Here is a 24,735-nt window from a genome sequence, read left to right as displayed (position 1 = left end):
GGTCATTAATGACTTATAATAACACTCTTATTTATGGTTGCCGAAGAAAACCGTTTTGTGAAAGTGACAATCGGCTGATTGTAAGGGTTGCCATGTCGTTCGTACTATTGCTACACGTGTGAGCTGCATGAATGAGTCAATACCAACTCTGCTTTTAATAATCACTTTATTTTCTTTTATTTAAATTAACTAAATTAACAACTCAATGAAAAACATTTGTCAAAAAAAGCATTTGACATATTTTTAAAGTGATGGCATAACCATGCTAAAAATACCTCGAACAACCTTGCCAATTCGATGCAGTCCATATGTTAAGGGCCATGTTATGCAGAGTGTCTCAGGCACAGCATGGGTACAATTGTTATTATTTGAAATTCGAGAATAAGAGAAAAACAATATGGCCGTTTAAATTCCGGCATGAAAGCAGGCGTATTTGTGCTTCGGCACTTAAGCAAAACAGTGTTGTTTAATAATAAATTTCAGAATTTGCGCCATTTAGGAACAAATTACTACAATTTTAATACGTTTTGGAGACAAAATGGCCTTTTTTATAAATACCTAATAATCTAATTATTACACTTTCTGATTTTAAGGAAAGGCGTAAGTACTGTTAACAATTATTATAAGATAATATAATAATAAATTAATATTATTATAGCTTCTATGTTTTAATTAAAATAAATTTTAATTTTCTTTTGTTTTAACCCTAAACTGTTCAATTGTATTAATTATCAAAAATTTTAATAAATCGTAACCATATGTAATTACAATAAATATTATTATAATAAATAAAAGGAACATGGGCTCTTAGTTTTTGCACACGTTTGTAAATTATTATATTTCCCCCCTAATCCAATATATTGTGTGTAAAATTAAGAACGTTCTTGTTAAACGGATTCCATGTGTGTCTAGTCAAGATATTATTTGACAATTACAACGTTCCGTCCATGTTTGCATGATAACTTTTGATTTTGCGAACAGTAGACGTGCAGAAAGTGTAGTACGGGTATTGGTTGTGTTTATATTGTATATGTGATATATATAAATGGAATTTCAGATATGTATGTATTTATTTACATACATAAAAAGCTGATATAGATAAAATTTCTGAAGAACGTATAACAATCCTTCATCATCATAAATCTAATCATAGTTTTGTTGTGATACATCAAATTGAAAATGTTTTAAATATACTTAAATAATAAACAAAGTTAAGAATATTAAAATTCGATATATTTAAAGAAAAGGCAATATGGAAAAAATGTTGCATAAAAAGTAAATGAAATAATACATACTACGAAATGAAATAAATGTACTAGCTAAGTTTGGTGTCCAATAAATTCTATAAAAAAGTGCATTTCCGAAAAGTTCAGCAATATTTTAACGAATTATGAACAAGGTGTATTATGTACCAGTATGTATTCTTGATTGCTTATTAATAGAAAATGTAATATTTGCAGCAATGATGGAAGTTAGGTGTGATATTAGTTAAATCCATTGTTTGGGGATTCTTATTGCTCGATTTTTTAGCATGAGAATTTTTTTTCATTACTTTAATTTAATAGGAAAGCAACAGCTGATTTTTAATATTTCACATCGGTTTATCTTTAAATGGCTTCGTAAGTTTATATTCGAAGTAAAACAAAACCCAAAGTAATAAATCTAAAAATCTATAAGATCTTGCATTACAACTTAAATTGGTATGCGTTTAATATATTGCACGTCAAATTGTTTAATATCATCTAATTGTTCTGTGGAACTTTTTTGTAAATACTATTGTACAAATATATCCGTTTTTAATTGTGGATGTTGTCAAATCAAAATTAACGAGTTATCAATATTTGGGCTAAGTGTAATCCAAAATTTTGCAATGTGAACATTTTTTAACTTTAACATCGAAAGTTCCTTTTGTGCTTGTGCTTCTAATCTTCTCATCCCTATATTTTATTTATAACAGGCGTATACATATTTAATTATTTTGGTTATACGTTATAAAAGAATTTAAGCAATTTAAGTTCTAAAAGCATAGGGCTTTAATAAAGCTTCTCGACTTAGAGGCTTTGGCCTAATATTAGATTATATAAAAAAAATTAATGTTTTGTTTATATTAATTTGAATAATTTAAAGATCATTTTTGATAAGTACAAAGTGAACATTTTTGTGATTTGTATATAACACTTAAAAAGTCTGAAAAGGTATAGCGCTTTTATTATCACAAAACAATTTTGTTACGAATTTGAAATATCTTAAAATTACTGCATTTAATTAATTTAAATGTTAATATCTTAATAAAATTGTTTGTGTTAAATTTATTTTTGGTTAAGCTATAACTCTCAAAATACAGGAAAAAGTTGAAATTATAGTTATTGTGACACTGTTTATTAAATATTTATTTTTCTTTTTTTTCTGTTTTTTCTGTTTTTTCTGTTTTAAAGCAATATATGTCAAAATTTTCAATCAACACATCTAATCAATGTATCTTATAAACCAAATGTAAGAGCTGTGCATGACTTTTGGTACAGAATATTTATATTAGCAAGTAATAAAGTGCGTTTGATTTTTTTGCAGCATTAGTTTGTGCTTTCTTCAATATTTTTACTTTTTAGTAGTTGCTATGCTGCCATGTTTTAGTGTCGCAATTTCTAAACCTCTGCTATATACTAGCTATGCTATACTTGAGATGTGTACTAAAAATGTTAATCAGTTGTGTTTCGTAGATAGATGTTCTACAAATTATGTGTCCCGGCTATGAGTCAATATTGCAGAAAACAATAATAACGTACAACCAAATGTGTTTTTTTTTTTCAAAATATGTACTTTTATTTTTCTTAATGCAATATTATCTTAACAAGTTTTTATGAAACAATCGAATGAACTGATTTATATATATATATATATATATATATTGCAATAACATAACAACAAATAAAATAAAAAAAATAATATTCAAATTTCAGTGCGACCGACGATATGTGTTATGTTCAATTGGGATTTTCAATTCAATGCATTTAGGTTACTGCCTCCTCATTCTCTCGATAATACTGCAGAGTGTGATAACACAAAGTGCTTACGTTCATGTAATATTGAGAGTGGCTATGCACGAATGAATGAGCCTACTAAGTGTATACCAAAATGAATTTATATGTACTAATAAAAATGTACACAGATATACCTCAGTTTGTACAAAAGTAGATATACATATGTATGTATTTAGATGTACATAATTGTTTTCTTAGGTTTTGAGTATATTAGTTAGTATTAGCGCTTGTTTGGCTGTCTTTTTTGCTTCTGGCCAAATGGTGCCTATTTATAAGTTACTGTGAATTTATAATTTTACAATACTGTGAGACATTTTTAATAATAATCAAATACTAACGATGTACAGGCGTGCATTAAACTATTTATGTTAAAGTACTGATCTGAAATAAGAAGTAATGTGCGGTCAAATATATACATGAATATATTGTCTTATGTAATATGTTTGTAAATATGGTTTTACAAATTTTACAAATATAATTTTCCTTGATATTAAGAAATTTCGCTTCTTTTTCGCTTGTTATATATTCTCTCCAATCACATAATATATGTTTGAATAAGTAAGTGCTTGTATGTTTGTATTAATTTGTACATTTCTTCAGAATTATTTCGCAGGTGTTTACTATTACGTATACATTCGATTTTGCAAAAAGCATAAAGTTATAATTTTGTAAAATAAGTTAACAGAGTGTACTATTCCTACACTTTCTTCACACTTCAGTCTATTACACTACATTTGTTATAACTTCACACTCCTGAGGATATTTCCTTCTGACTTACAATGCTCTAATGTGCCTAAACTTCAAAGTAAAAACTAGATCCTTATTAATAACAAACCAATATATTAAGGAGTAAGCTTCCTGCTTTCAGTTATAAAATATGTGAAATTAATTTTCCGAGTTTCATTTAAGAAATGTTTCGCACTAAAAGTATGTTCTGTACCATTTCACACAAAAATCTAATTTTTTTATTATTTGTAGTATAATCCCAGAATCAACAATACCCACAAAAATATATTATTATTAAAGTGAAATTCAAAAAGTAGGTATGAAACAACTATTGTAGCTAATGATATTAAAAAATTGTTTGGTTCTATGTTTGAAGAATAAATTAACACAAAATTAAGAGTTAACTTTGTTCTGGGTTACCAGTAAACCAGAGTACTATAAGTACAACATAGTGTCTCGTCTATTCCGAAATATTATCACAAAGTTGTTCCTGAGATCCAATTTTATATAAGAAACCTGTTCGTAGACGAACTTTTTTCAATAAGTTTTCGATTTATATAATTTAAGTGCAGATCTATTTGTTATGAGATCACCCGCAGTGTCATTGAAATCGATTTAACTTACTAAAGAACTACATCATTTTTATCGTATGTTTTGGCAGTCTGCAAGAGGCCAGATGAACATTTTCAGGAAAATAATGCCTCGTATACCTAAAGTACATAATTTTAACTGGATCTTTGTCAGTAGTGCTTCTGTCTTTCATGAAAAAGCAGATAGAAAAAACCTGTACCGATATCTCTAATGAGGAAGCTGATTATACAAGCAAATGTTTTGAAGTCACTACGGTCTGTTAGCATCTCAGTTTTGGCGATTCACATATTTAATAACACATAAGGTTAATCGTATTAACCAATTTCTGTGTTCAGAAATTGTTGCAGATATTGCAACATATAGTGTTTCCAAATTACCCATAGCATATATTACCCGTTTTTGCACTATATTAGTCGCACTAAATGTCACAAAGCGGGTTAACACAGTCTCCAATACAGATTTCTTAACAACTTGCCTTAAATTTTTTTCCCTGACTATTAAATGATGCCATTGTCAATTTCTTATTAGGGGAACATCTTTTTTTCATTTTAGGGGTACGAAGTACAGAGGGACTCAGAGTCATAATGTATGCTGATGATTATACAATTCTTGCAAAAGGACAGAACTCCACCACATAGCGTAATGAAGTTAAAGTGATCGTTCCTAAACTGACTGATTACTAGAAAATAGAAAATTTAACTTATATAAATCATCAATTGCGATCTTTTCTTCCTGGAAAGACGCGTGATTGTGATTTACCAATTAACATCGTCAGGATTTTCTCTTATCACTATGAGACGGTAGAATTATTTTCTCCGCAAATATCATTGTACGCTGAAAATGCTGGATAAAGAAATCTAGTTATGTCAAAACAATGCGTATATTTCCTGTTAAGAGATGGTAGCGTTTATTTTTGGAGATTTCTACTATTTTATCCCTGCCATAAAGACCACTACAACAGCACCCTTGTCTGTGAGTAACCCATTCATTTACCTAGTTATCATGTACTGGTTTATCTTGTAAGTCTTTGTTAAAACTTCCAACCCATTTCTGTGACTTAATTTCAGTTTTGAAGCAATTTGAGGACGCATTGAGAATTTACGATATGATATGGTTTCGTAATAATTTCAAACTTCTTGTGATTTTGACAATTGTACTAGCTGATATTGTATGCAGCATATGACACCCCAAAAATTTTCTGTTTTTCTTTTATAATGTTATTTTGACAAAAACAAAATGTTTTTAGATATTTGAACTTTTATTATTATTATTTTATTCGATACTCCATTAGGAGCTAAGGTTACAGCAAATTAGTTTCAATTCCTATTCCATATTAGCGCTGCGTGCGAGTTATCGTCATAAGGCCTACGTAAGGTATGACCTATCCATCCATAGTTTCACTTTTGAATTTTAATATTAATAGACGTTCGGTTAGTTTGCCTCCTGAGTTCTTCATTTGATATCGTTCTTGGCAACTATATCTTCATTATGTTTCGCAATCAGCGGTTGATGAAAGTTTGTAGTGTCTTTTTAGTCTCCTCGTTACAAGCCGTATAATAAGACAGACTTAACGCAAGTATTAAAAATTTTTGTGTTTTTGGGGATGTTGTGTGCATGCCATATATTGCGTACCCTTGCGGAAGTGCCTTTTGCTTTTTGTATTCGATTGCTTATGTCCTGTTTTGCGCCTTTGTCTATGGGGAGAATACTTCCGAAGTAAGTAAAGCTCTCCACATCATTCACATCTTCGCTGGCAATTGTAAAGCAAGCTGATTTATTGAATTTTATGCGCATAGATTCAGTTTATCTTATATTTATTTTGAGACCTATTTTCGATACCTCAATTTTGCGTGTTAAATATTTTCAGTACTCAGTCCAATTCTACAATATATAGCAATGGCGATCGGATGCAGCCTTTTTTAACACCAGTGAAGGAGTCACTTAACTTTACGTTATATAGCACTCTGCATTTTGTTTGTGCGTAGCTTTTTCTTATAATGCTAATAATTTTTTATGACACTCCCATCCTTGAGGCCAACTATATTCAGTTTCTGTTGATATAATCAAAAGGTTTCTCGTAGTTGATGAATATTGCATATAAAGTGCTGTTGAATTCGATGCTTTGCACAATAATAACTCGCATTTTATTTATGTTGTCAAATCATGAGCGATTTGACCGAAAACCCGATTGTTGTTTACGAAGTTGTGCGTTGATTGAATCTATAATGCGATTTAGTATTACTTTGTTAAAACCTTTCCTCACAGCTGCAACTGGTGCTATTCCTCTCCAGTTGTTGCAGTCAGGGAGGTTACCCTTTTTTGGTGTTTTTACTATTATCGATTCTTTCTACATTGAAGGGATTTCTTCATTGTTCCAAATATCTCTACATAGAGGATATAGCATATCAGTTGTGCAATCTATATCGGCTTTCAAAAACTCAGCTGGAATATTGTCGACGCCAGCAGATTTACCATTTTTTAATGAACGCATCGCTGATGCAATTTCTTGTTTAATTGGAGGTTCATTACATGTATTGCGGAATGGTCGCCTTGGTTGACCAATTTGCGGCATGTTGTTATTAGTTATTAACATAGTCTTGGACGCGCCACATCTTAAATTGTTCCTCCTCCGTAGTTATAGAGTTTCCATTGCTTTCTTTTAAAGACCTCCATAGTTATAGAGTTTTCATTGCTATTTTTTAAAGGCATAGTTCGATTGTTGTTGTCGCTAGATAGCTTTCTGGTGTTATTAAATACTAGATCGTAGATCGCCTTTAGATGCTGCTATTTCCGCTTTGAACTTGTAAATGGCACTATTGTAGTTTTTGCTGAATTTATATTCAATCTTACCTTCACACACCACGTTTCCGTTAGTTCTTGACCGAATCAGATTCTGTCAAATTGAGTATCTTGGAAATTGAAACCACTTTATATTCATTGAAAAGTTCTACGTGACTTTCCCCGAACTTCCACGACAACCAATTACTTAAACTAGGACCTTTTCTGAAAATCATTATTTTAAATTTGTATAGATTCGCGATAAGACCCCATAGTAAACAAACCTTTCCAGATCATCTATCATAACTTGCAATACAACAGGTCAGTCCGCAAGTAGAACCACATCATCAGCATACAAAAAACTTATATGAGTTAAGTTGGTAGGTACTTCACCCGTTAAAAAGTCATGCAGATCATTTAAGTATAGAGAAAACAAAATCGGGCTGAGCATCCCTGTTTTACACCTTGACTGATTCTAAACGAAGAACACATAAGATGCGACTGCTGGGTATAATTTTAGTAGTGTGGTCAAAAACTTTCAAGACAAATCTAAAGTGGCTGATTTGAAAAATAAGGCATTCCTAGGAAAAGTGTCAAATGCACATGAGAAATCGACAAAAAAGGCATAAGTTTTCTTATTGTTAATTGAATTAAGGTGTATTATAGAAGTCAAATTGAAAATGTTATCAACAGTTGAGTAGAATGTTAAATATGTTAAATTTAATGTGTTAAAAATTCATAATGGATTCTACTAATGCGACATGTAGTCTAATAAAGTTATCTAACATACTACCTTTTATAGATTTTTTCATATATGGGATGGTGTCGAGGAGTTTATATAAAGAGCGCTCTTCTTAGCCACATTCGTTATTCAACTTCTGAATTAATTCGTTTGTTGTGATTTCTGATTCACTAGATAATTGATCTCCTTTAGGAGAATGTTACTAAATAATAAACAAACGAAAATAAAATTTTAAAATAAAACCGGTGTATGAGCGTAACTATTTTAAACAAAGCAAATTGACTTTAACCAGTCAGCCCTTTTAACAAACAATTGGAATAATTGCTAAAATTTTTGTTTATCATCGGTTTGATAGGGAGTGAAAAATAGTAAACTAATTAAATACGACTATTAGTCGTAAGCTCAGTTAATATAAGTAAAAGTTTACAAGGTAGTATGTATATGTAATGTAGGTGGGTTGTGTACACCTACAAGCACCGCAGATATAATACGTTTTATAGCAGCATATCTGAAGCATAAATGCTTGGTCATCTGCACGTAGTTTATTTATATTACTGATTAAACTTGGTTGTCACAGATACTTACAGGCAATTCTGGCAAAAAAAGTTGAAGGTCTGTTAAAAGATATAACGAAAGAGAGTTTCAAAGGTTTTTGCTTTTCTTGCATTCTTCCAGAAAAAGTTTTATTATTTATAATTCAAATTAAAAAGCTGTTTTCCGCTATAGTATGTTTTCCGTTGTATTGCATAACTGGGGCATATGCATTATAATGCGAGTATTTAGTATACCAAATTTCAACTTCTTATCTAAATGTGAGGGGTTCCGGTAGGTCAATTAGGCTCAAATTAGATTCAAAAAGGCCATCTCAGAAATAAAGTTTTAGGAAAATTTCATCCCAATATCTCTATTGGTATGAAATTATATTGGTATGAAAATATAAAATTTTGATCGGGTAGTTTTTTTTTGTTGGCACACTATACGTCGTTTGCGCAAAATATGATTTTTTAGATATTTTATTTTATTTAAAGAAAATGGTAGGACAAAAAAAACAAACAAAATGTCAGCTATCAGCTTTATTCTGTCTTTTGAAAGACAGAAAAGATGTAGGAAGAATACGAAACAACTTTTAAAAGATTTTAAAAAGTTAGTTGCTAGATAGTTGCTAGAATAACCCTTTTAGTTGTTTCTAGCTATCAAATGAGGTTTTTCATACATTATATTTATTTCCATATTAAAATGAATTATTTGAAGTAACTGAAACCCAAAACAAAATCCTAATCATTGAACGAGTGGGTGGGTAATCCCAGATAATTCAAGACTAAAATATAGTTATATCTCTCTGAAAGAAACTGCTTTTGAGTGAATGTCACTTGTATACGCTTTATGAATTTATATATATGTTTTAAATATTTTCCTAAGTTTTAAGGATATATTTCATTTTCTTTTGTCGCAATTTAGTTTTATTTTGCATTTTTTATGCAACGATTAAAAATTGAACTATCTCAATGAAATTGCATTCTTATCTAGAAAATATCATTTTTTCATAATCAAAATAATTATAAGCAAGTTTTAAATAAGAATTTTTAAACTTAGTTTCTTCGACAATTCTGATTTTTTCATTTTTTATCATCATTATCAAGCGTTACAGTTCGAGGTGAGCTTTACCGGCATCAATTAGCTTCCTCCATTCTGCTTTGCATGTTGTTTTAGACCTTCAGTTTTGGATACCTATTTTTGGATGTCGTCGATTACGTTATCGAGCCATCTAATAAGTTGTCTACCTCTGCTGCAGTCATTGTACGGAGTGAAATGGAGTATTCGCTTCTGTGGTCTATTTTCTGGTATTGTCATGACGTGCCCGATCTATCTCCAGCGCTACGACTTTGCAAACTTTACAGCATTTTCTCCGACAATTCTGATTTTTTTACTTACCTATGCTTATTTTAAATAATTTACAGTTTAGTTAACATATTTACTAAAGAAAGTGAAGTTTGCATTACAACAACAAAAAATATATTTTAATTAATTGAATGTATGGCCGATTATTTGTTAAATAAATATTGACTTCTTAAATTTTTTCTAGAATTTTTTCGATTCATGGCGTTAGTATGCTATTTAAACAATTTGCTAAAGACCGAATATGAATTTGTCTCTTTGAAGTAATAAATTCTTCAGCTTTCAAGCAAAATATTTCCGATATCATAATGGAATTAAGTTAAATAAATACTAATTCTTAGTCTTTGTTTAAGCATTCCTAAATTTTTAAATTATTTTTTTTTGTACATATAATCATTATTAATATTTAAAAACTTGGTATGAATTTTTTTTTAATTATAATTTTTGTTGCAGGTTACCACAGTTCATCTTATAAAAATGGTTCCTCTGCACCTTACGTTAATATAATCTCTAACAAAGCAACGAAGCAATGATATGTTAAAGTAATTTTCAATAAAATATATTTTTAACTGAATATAAAAAAGATAAAATCCTTAAAAAACATACTTTATCAATAATATGAACATAATGGTGTTGAACTTTAAAAAAGAAAATAACAATTTTAGCATTACGGTATACAAAATAAAATTGAATTAACAAAGTGTAAATCTGTGGAACATATATAATATGCAAGTTGCAACATTATTTAGAGAAGAAGCTACACTTGACAATATTTATACCACTTCTATAACCGAACCAGAACAGTTCTTAACTGTTAGCGCAGATGTAACGCCAAACCAAGTATCACTATTATCAATAAAAAGTATGAGTGGCGATGGTATTGACATTAAAAATCCAACTTCTTCGGAGTTATCTACGAATCCTGATATAGATATCGGTAGTAATATTAAAACAAATATTGTGGTAATGTCGGATAAAGCAGTAAATAGTCCTGATGATCGAAAACGTAAAAGTAATTTCAGTGAAAATGAAGATTTATTTACAAATGCTAAAATGATTAAGCAAAAACAACATCAGTCAAATATTACCGCAGATCATGAAAAGGTAATTTTCTTTATAATTTAAGTTAAAGTCTCTAAACTCTTTTTTCTGCACTATCCAAAGCCGTGCAACATTCACAACATTACTAATTATATCCAAATTAATCAGTTAATTAATCAGATTTTGGCTACGTTTCCCTTTGTGACCGTTATTAACCCGAATCTACTGTTGTGAAGTCTATAAACAAAATTTAACTATAAAACTGAAACAAGTTTATTCACGTACTATGACACCTATGATACCTATAATCTTTCCAAATAATCAGCTGATTTCAGTTATCTTTCTAAATAATCAGCTGATTTCAGTTAATATAACATGTATTTCAATATTAATAGTCTATTTAATAATATTAATAGACTTTTAACGTAAATAAGTATATTTTTATTTTCATTTACTTTACATTTGCTTCTTATGAATATTTAAACTTAACTAAATTATATTTTGTTAAAAGTAGTCTCTTAGTTTTGTTTTTCCCAAAATTCAAAATAAAATTTTTAGTTGATGTATTCATTTTTTTTGAGACTTCCAGAGTGCTATATATAATTTTTTAATAGATTGCATCAATATTTGTATTGTATATAATTCCGAGTTCTAATTTTACTTATCACTGTTTCAGAAAACATCCAACGAAAAAGAATCTTTTGAACATGGTCCTTTAATTCAAAATATAGAATTGGAGGCAACTAATTCATCAAATAATGAATTTAACTGTAATTTGAAAACAAAAACATATACTAAGGATAAAACCATACCATCATATGAAACAAATGAGAAACATAATACTGATGATAAAAAAAAAGGTGTTGATAATAGACCAAATGTTGATCCTTCAAACTCAAACAACGAGATTCCGTATACAATTAATACCTCAGGTGATACTGTTTTAACTCCTGATAAGTATTTGCCGGATAATGAATACATGTATACCGATTTAATCAAAACTCACTCAATGCATACTACAGGTAACAAAGTTCCTTTATTATTTGTGGATACTACAACTCAAAGTACCTACAACGAAAATTCAGTAGTTGGTGCAACTAAAGAAGATAGTAATACTACAATGGACAAAAAATCGGAGTCTGAAATTGTCAACAATTTGGAATATTGCCAGGTTAAAAATGTTCCTCAAGAACAAAAAAAAATCGCAGCAGAGGCATCATTTTATAGTAATAACAATACTAGTAATACTAATAGCAAACAGAATAGTAATGATAATGACAGTGTCCATAATATTACTACAAAATATACGAGTAGTTATGATATTAGAAATTTGGTTGAATCTAGTAATATTCAACCTAAAAATAAAAATACTATAAATAACTGTTTGAATGAAAATTCTACTGATTTGGATGACAATAAAGATGGTGCGAAAAATGAATCTACAAGAACTGAGTTCTTTTTGTATACTAATTCTCATGGTTGTGTAAAAAACCATAACATAAACAATTCATATAATTTAAAAAAAGAACATGATACTGACAATATTAAAATTAACCATGAAAACATTAACAATTCAGACAATAATGTTTTGTTAACAGAATTGGTAAAATCAACAGAAAAAAACCCAAACACAAATTCAATAACATTTCACTCAGACAAAGAATTATTTATAAATAATTATGGGTGTATTAAAGATGATGAATACTTAAAAAATAATCGTTGGTCTAGCAATGCGATAAATTATCATAAAAGGCTAAATCAAAACAATCAAAACCTTATTGAAGAAACCAATATAAATCAAAAAAAATATTTTACAGAAGAAGAAAAAAGTAAACCGCATAATGAAAGTTTAGCTAATTCACCTAATTTGCATTCATATCAAGTGTCGGAAAATATTCAAGAACTTAGGTTAGATTCCGATTCAAGCATTGTTACGCAAAGCAATGAGAAAAATGAGAATGGTAATTTTAAAGTTGAGGATTCAAGTACATTGCATAATATCAGAAATGAAAGATTATATAGTCAAATCGAATTACAACAATATAATCAACAGAACCATCATATTGTTCATCCAAATCATAACAGAAATAACTTACAATTACAACACCAAAATGATTTAGAAAATTTTGACCAATCAGAGTTATACCACCAACATCAACGGGAAAATGCACAAGTCATTTTCAGTCCGCAACCAATTTCTTTGCATCATCAAATGCAATCCCAAATAGAACAACTTCGACATAATACAGAACAGAATTCGCAAAATGATCAACGTGATCAAATACAAATGGCTAATAGTCATTCTAATCTTATGTCCTATTTACAACATGACGAATTAAATAATAATCTAAGAGTACAGTCGCAACATCAGCAATTACATGAACATTATCAACAGAATCACCACCAACAGCAAAACATTTATCTTCAAGAACATGGACAATCTAACTTATTAATGACATCACTCCAACAACAAGGTATTGAACATAATTTGCTTACGTCTAAGCAAAAAAATACTTTAGCAACTATGGATGATTTAATCTTGGATGAGTTTCACGATGAACGCAATGCCCCATATAAGCTGTAAGTTTTTTATTTTTTATTAATTGTTTAGTGCTCTATCTGAGAAGTATTCATAACGAAATTAGATGAAAATATCATTTCAATTATTTATTTTATATCCTTAGCAACATTTTTTTTTTATTAAGTTTGTTAGAAAACGAACAGGAAGATAAACGGATTACATAAGAACCACTTTGGGTGAAATGGGATAGTGAAAGTGGGTATATAAAATATGCGAAATAAAAGAGTTGAGAAGCGTTTGAGAGAAAGTGGTATATTGAACTAGCCTGCAAACTACAAGTACATTGCTGTATTGAATTAGTCTCTAAAGTATAAATACATTGCTATATCTAGCTATAATTGGGGCACATATTGCGGTTGAAGGGTTTATACATAAGAAGTAACTATTTAGCACGTGATTATATCCTATTTAGTTATTGTGTCTCGAAGTTGTCTTTTGTGATTAGAGGAATTAGATACATGCCTTTTGAAATCCTTGATACAGTACAAGTTTTGCAGTATTGGTCATTACTATTGTGTAGGCAGTAGTTAATTATGTTGCTATGCGACCATAAAATTGCTTTTTTTCAGATAATTTATCCAATAATTTATCATAGCTGAATTATTTATAGTTGTTTTTTTTATAATTGTTTTCTATACAAATCCAGTATGATGCGCAGAAAACGAAACATTTAATGGATCTACTAATATAAATTATAAACGAACATTTGTAACCTTACTATTCTTTACATATTCTGAACATTCTTATAGAGGGTATTTTTTTCTAACGTTAACTGCTGTTTTTAGCATTTTTTTGACATTATACATAATAAATCTTTGAGTCTGTTTTCTTTTGATCAGAAATTATCCTAAATGAAGTTCCTAACCACGACGCCGATGTTGTTATTGGCTACAAATACGCAAAATCTTTGTAAGAGGGTGGAGAAAAATCATATTGGTGATACGTTGTGACTGACTCCATCTGACTGGTGGTGGTTAAGGATAAATTAAAATGTTTATCAAACGCCTAATTATAGATATAGACGTTAATTATAGCAACTATAAGGTGTTTTTTTTAGTTGCATGAGAACCTGAGAATGTCAAACTGTGTTAACATTTCTGTTCAATAAGATTTGGCAATTCATCATGAATCCAAATTGTGGAAATTTACTTTGAAAAAAATTAATCTGTTCGCGAAGTTCGTAAACCACTTCGTTGAAGAATTGTGTTTAGAGATAAAGCTTATTTCTGGTTGAATGGCTACGTCAATAAGCAAAATAGCCAAATCGCCGTTACATCCATTAAAATTGAGTGTTTAGTCCTTATTTCGTCGGTCCTTATTGCTTTCGAAGGAGTTGCCGTTAGAGTAAGTCGAGCACTATCGATCCATGTTAACTGAATTTTTGTTTCCAAAAATGAATCAGATAAGCATCGACGACGTTTGGTTCTAACAAGAAGGTGCAATTTGCCATAAACCACGCTTTACAGAAGTGGTTCTGTTAACTGGCCTCTATCGATAACTTTTTATGGGGTTAAGTTAAGTCATTGGTTTATGCCGACAAACCAGCAACTCTTGTAGTATTGGAAACAAATTTTGATGACATCATTGACGTCATACGATCACATTTTTTGCAAAAAATAGTCAAAAATTGAAGTGATCGAATGGATCATATAACTCGTAGCCGCGGCGGACATATCCCGGAAATCATATTCAAAAAATAAATGTCATGAAATTATCTATCCATCTATTTTAAGTCCTCGGCAGCTGAAAAAACACCCTATAGTATATATATACTAACAAGGAATTTTATTTAAATCAATTTATTTCAAGAAGGTATGAAAGCGTTGTAACATGAGGTTTTGTACTGTTGTACTTTATAAATCTTGAATTTGAGCAGTCCTTTGCAAAAAAGCAGAAACTTCAGAGTTGACGTAATGTCTTAATCGCACATTAACGTGCCCTTTCCAACGCTGCTGTGCATTCAGTGTAATACCAGGGTATTTTATTTCATTAGCATGTGGAACTAACCATTTATATGGTATAAACTATATTATAAGTTGTTTTTGTAATGCGAAAACTGGATTTATGGATTTGGTGTTGTTAAGGTTTATACGCCAATTAGTGGTCCATGTTACCATAGCACTTACATGTAATGTAGCCGTTGCGTTTTCAATTGTTTCGTCGACTGCTAAAAGAGCAGTATCATTAGCAACACAGTCCTATAAGTATACTAGCAGCGACGACGTAGTCGATTACAGATTGTGTCATAAGAGCCATAACAACAACGACGAGTTACTAGTCAATATTAATACCTGCTTCGTTATGTTTGTAAGCAAAATAGTTGCATCAATATTGACATATAAATATATATAGAATTCAATTTAGTATTACAAATCATTGATTGTTAAATCATATTTGTCGTTACAGTATTGTTTGGTACACTTATTTTTTCTATGGAAAAAAAATTTTATCTAATGTACTTGTAAAACTAAAAAGACAACAGCGTATATAAATATTTCTATAAAATAACACAGTTATCTTGTGTGAGGATGAATCACTTATCCAATTGTTCGTCTTCTTTGTTGCATTAACTAATAATAGAGCATAGCGGCTCAACAATTCCTCTAAATGGTATCCTGTTTGTAGCTGCCGTGCAGATTTCGTTCCATGAGTAGCGCACTGATCTTAGTTCGGCATCGATTGTCCTTCGCCATGTTCTTGAAAGAGTGTCAAGCCGACGACTGCCTTGCGGGTTCCACATTAGGGCTTAGGTATTTTTTTTTTTTTTTTTTTTTTTTTTTTCTTTTGCGGCGAGGAGGAGTGGAATGCCTACGCACTGACCACAATCCGGCGGCCCGGAAAGTGAGTGTCCGACTTGCACGGACTAAACCAACTCCCCCTCATTCCTAGAGACCTTGTCCTACCCCGGGACTGCGTTAGTATTACTTCAAGGTAGGGTCTCTATTAGTCATCTAAGACTTCCATCGGTGTGACCTGCGTCCAGGCCCCGCATCTGCTGCAGGTGATTAACCTTATCCTTCGTCTTTGTGTGATTCATCTGTTTTACTCCAGCTGTCTTCTGTCAAGGTCTACTTTTTTCAATCTCAGGATCTTTTCAGCAAACATTTTTACGCGATCCCAGTTTGTTATGTTTTCGATCATTTTTCCCGTTACCGTCCTGGGAGTGAAGGTACCAACTTGCATTGCAAGTGCTTCTCGTTCGGGCAGCCACTTATTGCACTCAAAGAAAGTGTGTTCTGCGGTATCATCCTCCGCTCCGCAATATATGCAATTTGGTGACTACTTTGCGCATGCGATAGAGATAGCTGTTAAAGTATCCATGTCCCGACAGAAACTGAGTGAGGTAGTAGTTAACCTCGCCAAAGTCTCTTGCTAGCCAGGTTTTTAGATCTGGGATAAGCCTTGCAGTCCATCGTCCACGGTTATCTGAGTCCCAGCGTTGCTGCCATACTGCAATGGTTCTGCGTCTTACCAACTGCTTGTCGGTGTTGTTGTTTCCCATTCGTTTTGTCTGCCAACATGTTTTTCGCTCTTGAGCCTGTAGGTCAATAGGAATATTTCCATTAATCACGAGTACCGCTGCTTCTGAAACGGTGCGATACGCTGAGCATATCCTCAGAGCTGCTGTTCGCTGCACTGACGCTAACGCTCTTCTTCGGTATTTTGCTTGTAGTGCGTCTGCCCATATTTCGCTTCCGTATAGAAGAATGGAATTTACCGTAGCCATGAGGAGCTGTCTTTTACTCTGTGTGGGTCCCCTTATGTTTGCCATAAGTCTGCTCAATGCTGCTGTAGCTTTGCCCGCTTTAGATGCCGCTTCCTCAATCTGAGCCCAGAATGTTAGTCTGGAGTCCAGTCGAAGGCCTAAATATTTGACTGTTTTTTGCGACATTAAAGTTTTGTCGCATACTCGCATTTCGACTTCTAGCTGTATATGCTTTCTTGTGAGAAAGATCAACTCTGTTTTCTCCGCGGCGAGTTTGAGTCCGTGATCCTCTAACCATTCCTGTGTTCGTATCATTACCATGGTTAGCTTTCGTTGCGCTTCTTCTATATTTCTTGCCTTTATCACTGCTGCAACATCATCTGCAAATGCCACCAGATGTGTATCATCCGGCATTTCCAGCTCTAAGATACCATTGTAATTATCATTCCACAGCTCAGGTCCGAGAACTGATCCTTGCGCTGCTCCTGATGTGATTTGTTTTTCTTTTGGTCCATCGTGAGTGTCGTAGACTAGCACGCGATTTTTCAAATAACTAGCTATTATATCCATCAGGTAGCGTGGTAGTCTAAACTTGTTTTCCAGTGTATTGAGAATATCAGCCCATCTTACACTATTGAACGCGTTTCGTACGTCAAGTGTTGCAAGCAAAACAATGTTTCTCGAATAGTGGTTACCAGTCTGTGCAGTCTTTACTGCCGTAACTATATCTTCTATTGCACCTAGCGTGCAGCGTCCTGTCCTGAAACCGTGCTGTCTCGGTGACAAGCCACCTGCTGATTCGATTGCTGTTGTAAGTCGAGGCTTGATCAGTCTTTCAAGGAGTTTTCCAGCGGTGTCGAGCATGCAGAGTGGTCGGTATGCTTCAGCCCGTTCTGGGTCGCCTCTACCCTTACTAATTAATGTTAGTTTCTGTTTCTTCCAAATTTCCGGAAAGTTGCCTTCCATTAAACAAGCATTGTACATTTCTAGTAGTACATGTGGTCGTTCGTTAGCAATCACTTTTAGTATCTCAGCCGGTATTCCATCTGGCCCCGGAGCTTTATTATTTTTTAGCGCGCTAGCAACTGCAAAAAGCTCTTGTAGAGTAAATAGTGGCGGCATTTCTCTCAGGAGATCATCTGATCTGCTTGGGAGCACCTCATGTGTCGGGAATAATGTGTCAACTATTTCCTTCATTTTTTCGCTTCCTAGTGACGGGGTTGGTTGTCTGGCGCCCAGCTTTTTAGTTACAATCTTGTATCCGGTGCCCCATGGATTGTTGTTTATATCTTCTCTTAGTTCTTCCCACTTCGCCTTTTTGCTTTGTTTTATGGCTTCTTTCAAATTTTTCTTAGCTATTTAGGGCTTAGGTATTAGGGATTGGGTATATCCAATCCATTGACATTTTCGTTTTTTTTTTATTTCACTCACTACGCTTTGTAGTTAGCCTTTTTCTATAATTCCGCGTTAGAGATGCGTTTTGTCCATTATATTTTGAAGATGTGTCTTAGACATTTGTTTATGAAAACTTGTATTCGTGAATTGATGGATCTAGTAAACCTTCATGTTTCGCACCCATACAGAAGTACGAATCTGGTGGTAGCAATATAACAAAATACTTACCTATATTTTTTTGTTTGCACTACGGATTGTCAAAAAGCTGTTAGGCAAGATTTTTGAGGAACTTTCTTCGTTAATCCTTTGTTTTAAACCTTGATTGATGCTCGCTGTAGATATATAAGATGGCAATCCACTGTTACCAATCATGTTGTAGACCAATCCACTATTACCAATCATTGCCAGAGACCAACGCAACATTCGTCGTTTTACTGTGTATTCACTCAATATTTTGTCCAACCGGTGACACCACCTTTGGTTTTATTATAGAATTTAATTATCTCTTTCCTGGCGCTCTGCGAATTATTTTCAATTTCTCCTTTCGTGTGCAAGGTTGATAGAATCACAACTCATTTGTTTTTTTTTTTTTTTGCACATTGAACAGATTGTTGTGCTGAATTCACATGCCTTGCTGTTGACAGCTGCATGTTGTTTGACAGATAGTTTTTATATTATCTGATTGTTCCAACGAGTGCATTGCTCCAGAATTGAAATATCTTACCTAGCTCTAAAAATGTAAAAAAGTTGTCGGTAACGACATTTCCTCCAGATCCTTTCAACAAGCGAATTAAGTCTAGCACAGTTCATTCACCAATGCTTACTTGTCTAGGAAAGCACAAAAAATTTTAGTACCATTTTTAACTGGCTTAAATTTACACAAAATAGGGTACATTTTAGTACGGCGTTTGAACGGAAAAATTTGTTCATCGACAGTGATGCAGTTATATGGTTTATAAGCTTTTCCAAATTTCTGTTTAACATTGTCCAGATGTCTCGAATCTGTTCTCATACGATCTGCACGTGTATTTTCATCAAATAAATCTTAGTATCATCTTGAAGCAGTTGTGAGACATTGTTGCTCGTATAAGAAGCAACAGCGGCTACATTAGTTATTTACATTGCATTATTACATTATTTGTTTATAAAGTTTAATTAGTTTTGCCGAAAAAGCTACGCTTTTATATAATGACAAAAAGTTTTTTTAAATAGCTCGAAAACCTCTAAATTAGTTATTTATCATAAAAAAATTGGATAGGGGAAGGTGTTTCATACTTTATATATAAAGACACAATTGTACCTCTGTCGCCTCTAAAGGTTGTAAAGATTCCCAGTCCGACTAGGGTTAAATTGCTATTGTCATTTCTATAAAATATACATGGTATATTTGTTTTGAGTTAGTTCATGTATTTTTCAATATTCTGTTTTTTCGATTTCATATTTTTCTATACATATCGTGTATTCATGTTTTTTGTTACGATATATAGGTTTTCATGTATTTAAAATAATTATATGTTGCACTTTTCGAGATCCTTGTAGTGGTGTATTTAATAAATAGTATTACCTAGTATCTGAAATTTGATTTGTTGATATTGCTGTGATAGGTTGATTATAAATTTAGTCTTAATGGTCTCAATACTGATGCGGCTATTGCTTTTACTTGTGTGCGTTAACAAAATTATCCGGTGAAGTTTTTTTCTATAATCCCTAATATGTCGTCACAAGTTACCATATTTCTGTTTTAATAAAAGATGTTTATTGACTGAAATTAAATTACACAAAAAAATAGTAACAGTAGTTGTATTTAAAGGAGGGGTTACCAAGTAATTAAACTGAACATTACATTTTTAATAACTTCTATTACAATTATGTGAAATTTATTTTGTGTGTTTGAATTTCTATGAAATAAACATTCAATTATGTAAAAGTTTCTTTAAATTTCATTGACGTCTTTTACAGACTGTGATAATTTCTAGTTAAATTTTAAAGCCATGGATTAAGAATAAATAAATATTAAATAACGTACCTGTCTATAATTTTTTCAATAAAAAACGTAGATAATTAAATTTATAATAATTTTTGTTTAAATGTCAAGGGGTCTATCACCTACTACTACAAAACAAGAGAATCAGGATGACGGTTACGAAACTAGCGCAGGGGACGTTTTAACACCCAACAGTTCATCAACGCATTCAGTAACACCGCTACACCAGATTCAACACACAGGTGGTTTAATTCAACCAAAATGCGACGAACGATCACAGCAAATGAATATGTTAAATACTGGTCAAAAACAATTAAATATGCAAATGAATAAAAATCATAGCATTGATATTTCTGCCAATATTACAAAACTTAGTGATGCACATAGTGATCCATTTAGTTTTATGACAGATACGCTTGTTGCTGGAAATGAAATTCGAATTATGACCCCTAATTCTACAACTGCAAGCCACGAGTCTCGTAGTAATTATTTAAATATGAATGACAGGCAGAATGAGAATTTATTTGCTCTACAATCACGTTCTCAACAGCATGAAATGATTAATGACCCAGCTCCCCTACATGTTGACCAACATCAAGAATACCATCAGCAACTAAATTTTATTGATAATAATGATACAGTAAAACAACAAAAACGACGTGGGCGAAAAAAAAAGAATTTAGATGTAGATGGTCTGCCTTTGAATTCCATACCAAAGTAAGTTAACTAATGAACATTTTTTTATATTTTATAATAATTTTTAAGTAGTTTATTTAATAGTGTAAAGCCTGGCATTTTGAGTTCAGCTGACGATCCAGAAAATAATAATGGAGCTTTACTTAAAACCAAAGAACGCAAAAAGCATGACCGTTTTAATGGAATGTCGGAAGAAGATGTTATAAAACGAACTTTACCTGATCATTTGTGTGACAATCTTGATATAGTTATAGTGAGTGTAAATTTCTTTTATATAAATTTTATATGCAGAATATATCATATCAATGCATCATAAATATGAAGGCAAATCCTTCGTTTAAAAAAATAAAACCGTAAGCCAAGGGGGTTGCTGCAGTTGATAAATTTTCATTTCTCAATATTGGCGTGTACAGGATGTAATATTCTAAATCTTAATTTGTTCAGAAAACTCCATTACAAAATGTTAGTATAATTTAATTTTTATCTGCTTTACATACATATATCAAGATTACGAGTGCCGCGCATGAACAATATCGATAAATAAAGGAGAATATAGTCACTTTTTCAGATAGAAGAAACGATATTAAGAAGAAGAAATCGATGTGTGTACAACAAACAAGAACGGCAAGTTACAAACTTATTTAAGACAGCAGGCTATGTGCCGATAGGGAGCATGCATCAGCTCACAGGTAGAATGTGGGTAGACGAAAGCATGTCCGCTGATTAGGAGCACAGTACTTCTTGGCCTATTCTGAAAAAAGATGACCCAACGATCTGTATAGATGGTCTTAGGGTGAATGAGGATAAAACGAAGTGTATGTCGTCTATTGGATGAAATGTGCTCTAGTGAAAAAGATTTTTGCAAGGGCCGATAAAGAAAAAGGATGTGGGGCAAAACTGTGTCTCTTGTATAGTATCAAGTTGAGGCAACACTAACCACACTGGAAGAAGCACGTATGCCGGTGACTGGTTTATACTATAATGTCCAAATAAGTAAACCAACACATTAAAAATAGGCTTTTGGTATTAATAGTTTTCTGTTTTGACCATGTCATATTCTTAAACCTGTTATTCCATTTCTTTCACAATTAAGTTTCCTTTTTATAAGAATTTCTTTGCTAAGTACTTTTTAAAAATCTTTTGGTTTTTTTCGGTCATATTGGGGCTTTTCAACCGATATAGTAGACATATTAAATATTGTTTCGCAAAACAAATTTACTTAAAAAATGTACAAAAATGATGAATACAATTTAAAAATTTTTAAAATGTTAATTTTTTAAATAAAATAAAATAAATATATGAATATTATCATATAAATTAAGTTTGGAATATCATTTTTTTTTAATCTACAGGAAATGAAAAAAATATAAAATTTATTCCATTTAATGGAAGATACTATTCATTTTTAAGAGCTTTCTAATTTGTGTGACGTCGCGTGTCTTAGCTAATATTTAAAAAATCCCCCTAAACTATACGCTTTTTATTTGTTGGAGTGAAGGAAAACCTCTAATATTTATGTAACTTTGATATCCTCCATATATATATATGTGTTTATTAACTGCTTTTAAAACTATTTAATTTATTTATTTGTAGATTGGCATAAATCCTGGTTTGTTTGCAGCATATAAAGGCCATCATTACGCTGGGCCAGGTAATCATTTCTGGAAATGTTTATATTTATCGGGATTAACAGAAGAACAAATGAGTGCAGACGAAGATTACAAGCTTATAGAATGTGGTATAGGTTTTACTAATATGGTTCAACGTGCTACAAAAGGATCTGCTGATTTGACGCGGAAAGAAATAAAAGAAGGCAGTAAAATTCTATTAGATAAACTACAAAAATTTCGACCAAAAATTGCTGTATTTAATGGAAAATTAATCTTTGAAGTATTCTCTGGTAAAAAAGAATTTCACTTCGGTCGACAGCCAGAATGTGTAGATGGGACAAATACGGTAAGCTTTATTCAAAATTCTTATTTGTATTGATTTCATTTAACACTTTTTGTTTTAGTATATATGGGTTATGCCATCATCTTCAGCTCGTTGTGCACAATTACCACGTGCAGCTGACAAAGTTCCATTTTATGCAGCACTTAAAAAGTTTCGTGACTATTTAAATGGAGTAATACCTCATATTGAAGAGTCAGAGTGTATTTTTACAGAACAAAGTATACGGCAATGTTGTGAACAAGAAAATGTTAGTAAAAATTTAATAGTATCCAATTGCAACAGAGAAGAACACGTTAATATAATGTATACAAATAATCCCTCCAATGCAAATATAATTTCACAGCATACTGAAGGAGTGGACACAAACCAAAATAACATTAGGTATGATAATGCACATAGTAGTTTCATATATAATACAACTGGAAGTGTGAATGGTGCAAGTTCAGCTGATCGAGAAAGCAGTTGTGGAGATTCCTCAACAAATAGAGAATCTAACAGAGAACTATCAAGCAATAATGAAATGTATATGCGTGACAATGTCATGCGATCATTTCAAAATCACTCAATACCAGAAAAAAAGAAACGAGGACGCCCAAAGAAGATTAAAACACAAGAAATTATTGATCCAGCAACTGGTAATAAAATTTCAATAAATAATATGCAAGTGGGTATGGATTGTAACAATATTCTTAATTTATCAATGGTAAGTAATAACGCTGGAGAAGTGCCTAAAAAGAAACGCGGAAGACCAAAAAAATTGAAACTAATACCTAGTGAACCTTCTGCTATATTACAAAAAGCAAATTCATCACTTTTGCAAACACCTGAGCAACGACAACTTCAACAGCAATCCCAAAGTATGTTTCTTGCAGAACCGTCGCCCACAAATTTTAGTAATAAATTATATCCAACTCCTTCACCAATTCATTCTCCTGCAATTCATTCAACATCAAAATATGTAGCTGGATCATCTCCAATTACAATTCAAAGTAACCAACAAACGCCACCGTTGAGTAAATTAATAGGTAATCGTCAGGAAGAATCTAAAGAATTAATTTCAGTAGAAGCACATGTTCGTGACACTAATACTGGTTATTATCCAACCCAACTTATGTCAGCATCAAAAATAACAGCAGAATCAACATTGCCTTCTGTAGGAGTAATACCACCAAGTGAGTCCCAATCGACAAATTCAACACCTTCGCCCAATTCATCAAATATTTGCGGTGTAGATTTTGAAAGAGGTACAAATATCAATAATATTGTTGGTAACAATCAAAATATAGAAATGCAACAAAGGGATATTTTAGAGGTACATCAACGTTTGAGTTATGATAATTCAACATCAGAACTTCCTCCTGAACATGCAACAAATAATCATTTTCAATGGCTACCTTCACAACAAATTGATCGAATTCATCATCCGCATTCTGATAATATTAATTTAAACTACCGTGAACCGAATATTTATAATATGCAATGCGAACAATTGGAGCAGCAACACCAAAGTCAATCTGAGAATCGAGGACATATGTCAACATGGCAACAACATCAGCAATGTTTTGATAACTCAAATTATATGTTTACAACCCAAGCTTTGCATCAAAC

General features: G+C 31.9%; 1 protein-coding gene across 1 annotated transcript; it reads left to right on the top strand.

Moving 5' to 3' along the window:
- Positions 1-958: 958 nt before the first annotated feature.
- LOC119675244 (putative uncharacterized protein DDB_G0282133) lies at positions 959-24,733 on the top strand (the record flags this gene model as incomplete). The annotated part of the gene is made up of 7 exons (XM_038086433.1): positions 959-1,414; positions 10,225-10,875; positions 11,489-13,392; positions 20,590-21,195; positions 21,259-21,427; positions 22,768-23,130; positions 23,189-24,733. Coding segments are annotated over exons 2-7 (4,965 nt in total), but the record flags the coding sequence as incomplete, so codon positions are not given.
- Between the last annotated feature and the right edge of the window lie 2 nt (positions 24,734-24,735).

The sequence above is a fragment of the Teleopsis dalmanni genome, chromosome 2 (genome assembly GCF_002237135.1).
Source record: "Teleopsis dalmanni isolate 2A chromosome 2, ASM223713v2, whole genome shotgun sequence".
NCBI lineage: Eukaryota > Metazoa > Arthropoda > Insecta > Diptera > Diopsidae > Teleopsis > Teleopsis dalmanni.
This window is presented reverse-complemented; position numbering and strand designations above follow the sequence as displayed.